This window comes from Sphaeroforma arctica, assembly GCF_001186125.1.
Source record: "Sphaeroforma arctica JP610 unplaced genomic scaffold supercont1.3908, whole genome shotgun sequence".
Lineage (NCBI taxonomy): Eukaryota > Ichthyosporea > Ichthyophonida > Sphaeroforma > Sphaeroforma arctica.
This window is the reverse complement of record NW_014036650.1, coordinates 1-2,917: the sequence shown is the minus strand read 5'-3', so window position 1 is coordinate 2,917 and position 2,917 is coordinate 1. Positions and strand designations below refer to the sequence as shown.

Sequence of the window (2,917 nt, the reverse complement as noted above, 5' to 3'; positions counted from 1 at the left end):
TCACCAACTAATGGTTTCATGCATACACATTCATAAACACCATACCTCCAACTCATCCTCAGGCGCACTGAAGCATAGCATGACATTGGCTCCTCTATTGGCTAGATGTCTCGCAGCACATACTCCCCCAGCCCCATTTGTATTATTACCTGCTAGTACTATTATACTCACTTGTTTCCAATCGTCTCCTACACACTCTATGGCTTGCTCAGTCAGGTTACGACCCGCATTTTCGAGTATTTGGGGTAAAGCGGGACCAATTTCTTCCTCAGTTATTCGGTTTACCTCATGCATTTGGGCTGTAGTCACGGATGGTACTTCCAGCCTTTCGTTGGTCACGAAGAGTATTGTCATTATGTGATGTGTGTGTTTCAAAATTGATTTATGTCAGACTGTGATAATATACTTTCCGTAGCGCTATTTAACTATTCATTTATTTATTATTTATGTCTCAACACATTCCCCCGAACATTGAGATAAGATATATAGTTACTTAAACAGATATATGGCTGAACCTGAATGCACGAAAGTCTTCTCCATCATCATGTGTGTGCACAAAGTGTCAGATGAATACATAAAATATTGATTAAATATGTACGTTTGCATCTGAAGCCCCCTGACCTCTGTGAACACACGAAACTCGAAAGTCCTATTTTTGGGCAAAGTGCTAGAGGAATGCCCGCCAAAAATTGACTACCAACGCGCCAACCAAAAGTCAACATATCCAAAAGTCCCTAGTTACGTGTCGCTTATTTATTAGACAGCTTCTGCAGCACAAGTACGGTACGCGTAAAGCTGCATGGGACGACTCTCCTTTGCTGCTTTACTGACACAAGAAGAGTATAATGTGAATGTAGAAAGGAAGTTGGATTAAATCAACGGATGTAAATGATGAGATACTATTAGACCTCACAAAATCTTATCACACCATAGGTACTTTCACGCCTGGAATCGCATGAATTTTTGATAGTGCTTATTCCATTTCGGCAACAAACTGTATACCTAATGATAAGGACGTATGAAAAGATATCTCTTAGAGCCAACCCTATAAAAAAAGAAGTGGCCTTGCTGCAACATAACAAACACATATAACAAGTATGAGACTGGTCAAGACCACCAACAGGAAAGTGGCGCGTGCAGCGTTCAAAAGCATGCACTGTCTGGTACTGGCGATAGCACTGACGGCTGTGTACGTGTACATTAGAGAATGGCTAGAGGCTAGTTATGATTTTACACATAGCTCAGATGAAAGCTTGGGATCGATTGAAGGTGACTCTGAGATGCAGAGAACTTATCGGGAACGAATGTGTGATCACGTGTCGAGTAATTTGCATAGGTAAGCAGCAAGCTGTCGAACTGCAGTGTGGACTGTTATATATTGGGTTGGTATAGTACTGTGATCATGTTGGTGTTTGTATGTATATTGTAATTTTCTACACAACAAGTCGTTTTTATGAGGTACTAGAATACCCCTTGGTAGTAAACAAAACAAGTTATAATGACTTTCAACCCTTCTAGTAGTTTAGTATCCGCATCACATGCTGATGCAGGATTGGCAAGCCGTAAAGCCCAGAGTATTTGCGCTTCTATCAAAAAACTTTCAGGCAACGATTAACTCGACAGTGACAGATGCGATAGGATTTGACGGCATATTTTTTGCATAGCCTTCTAAATAATAGCATAGAAGGCTATGTTTTCGAATGTAGGTTGTTAAACGCTTTGAAGTAAAAACTACCTGCCTACACCATAGTATATGCCATCTCGGAAGGGCTCACACCCAGATCAGCTTACATTGTTCGAATATGGATCAGTATTAATCGAAGAAAACAAAAGATTCAACTGTATTAATGTACAGTAGCTCAACTCTAGCAATAACGATTTCGATGCAACAAGCACAACAAAACTTCCATCATATTACTGAATGCGAGAAAGATTATTATCGGAAACTTTTTGTTCTTCTTCGATGCGATGACATTCTGCGCTGCCATCGCTGCATATGAAAAAGTTTTATACACAGGTGAACACACTGGTTATGGCTAAGGTAGTGTATCATAACCATGCAGCTGTTGTACACAGACGATCCCTTCGCGCATATATGATGTCTGCGTGTATGCAATCGACTCATTTCAATATATTCGGTACTATGAGACAGTTGAGACTGTCAAATTAATACGTTGCAAGTGCTAGCAATAGTTTCGTGCAAATCTATAGAAATTATTAACTATTTTCTTTGCAAATGGTATGAAATTGTGCTTGTGCCGTTTTCCTGCCTCGCCATCGGTCAATGTAATTCATTTGATTAGTGAACAATTGTTTTACGACTACAAGCAAACACTCTTTGAACACGTACAGACAGTACTATATACACAGGGAAAACCCCATATCATGGGATTGTATCGGAGCCATCTCCAGTAAATTGCTGCAAGTAGCTTCCTAAACGTATGCTGCCGATTATAGAGATAAAAGTCAATCAACGCGAGCAGGACTTTCTAGTAAAAGTTCACTTATGCGGACACTGAAGACAAACAAACTTAAAAACCAAATTTCACCTCGAAAGCTCACATGTAGTTAGATTTAAACCACTGTCACACCTATCCTCTCAATACAAAGGACACACTTCCAATTTTAGGAAAAGACCTGCAGAGAGATGGATGGGCGATAAGCGAATGTTCCATCGATTGAAGGGCGTAGCATTGGCACTTAAGACTGGAGAAGCGGTCGGGGATGCAAGAGTGACTGTACAGGATGCTACTTGGCTGCCGTCGTTCCCCATGGAGAATGTTTTGTTTATTGGTAAGTAACATTGAGGTCATAGTATTGATATACATATATATATATATATATATATATATATATATATATATATATATATATATATATATATATTATTACTTACCTACCACCACCACCACACACA

At 39.6% G+C, this 2,917-nt stretch overlaps 2 protein-coding genes across 2 annotated transcripts; one reads left to right on the top strand and one right to left on the bottom strand.

Annotated features, from left to right (window-relative positions):
- Positions 1–45: 45 nt before the first annotated feature.
- SARC_13917 (hypothetical protein) lies at positions 46–354 on the bottom strand (the record flags this gene model as incomplete). Its single annotated transcript, XM_014291952.1, has 1 exon — positions 46–354. A coding segment is annotated over one exon (309 nt), but the record flags the coding sequence as incomplete, so codon positions are not given.
- A 678-nt stretch (positions 355–1,032) lies between these two features.
- SARC_13916 (hypothetical protein) lies at positions 1,033–2,801 on the top strand (the record flags this gene model as incomplete). The annotated part of the gene is made up of 2 exons (XM_014291951.1): positions 1,033–1,336; positions 2,630–2,801. The coding sequence occupies exons 1-2, from the start codon at positions 1,098–1,100 to the stop codon at positions 2,799–2,801; spliced, it is 411 nt and encodes a 136-aa protein (XP_014147426.1). The 5' UTR covers positions 1,033–1,097.
- Positions 2,802–2,917: the final 116 nt, after the last annotated feature.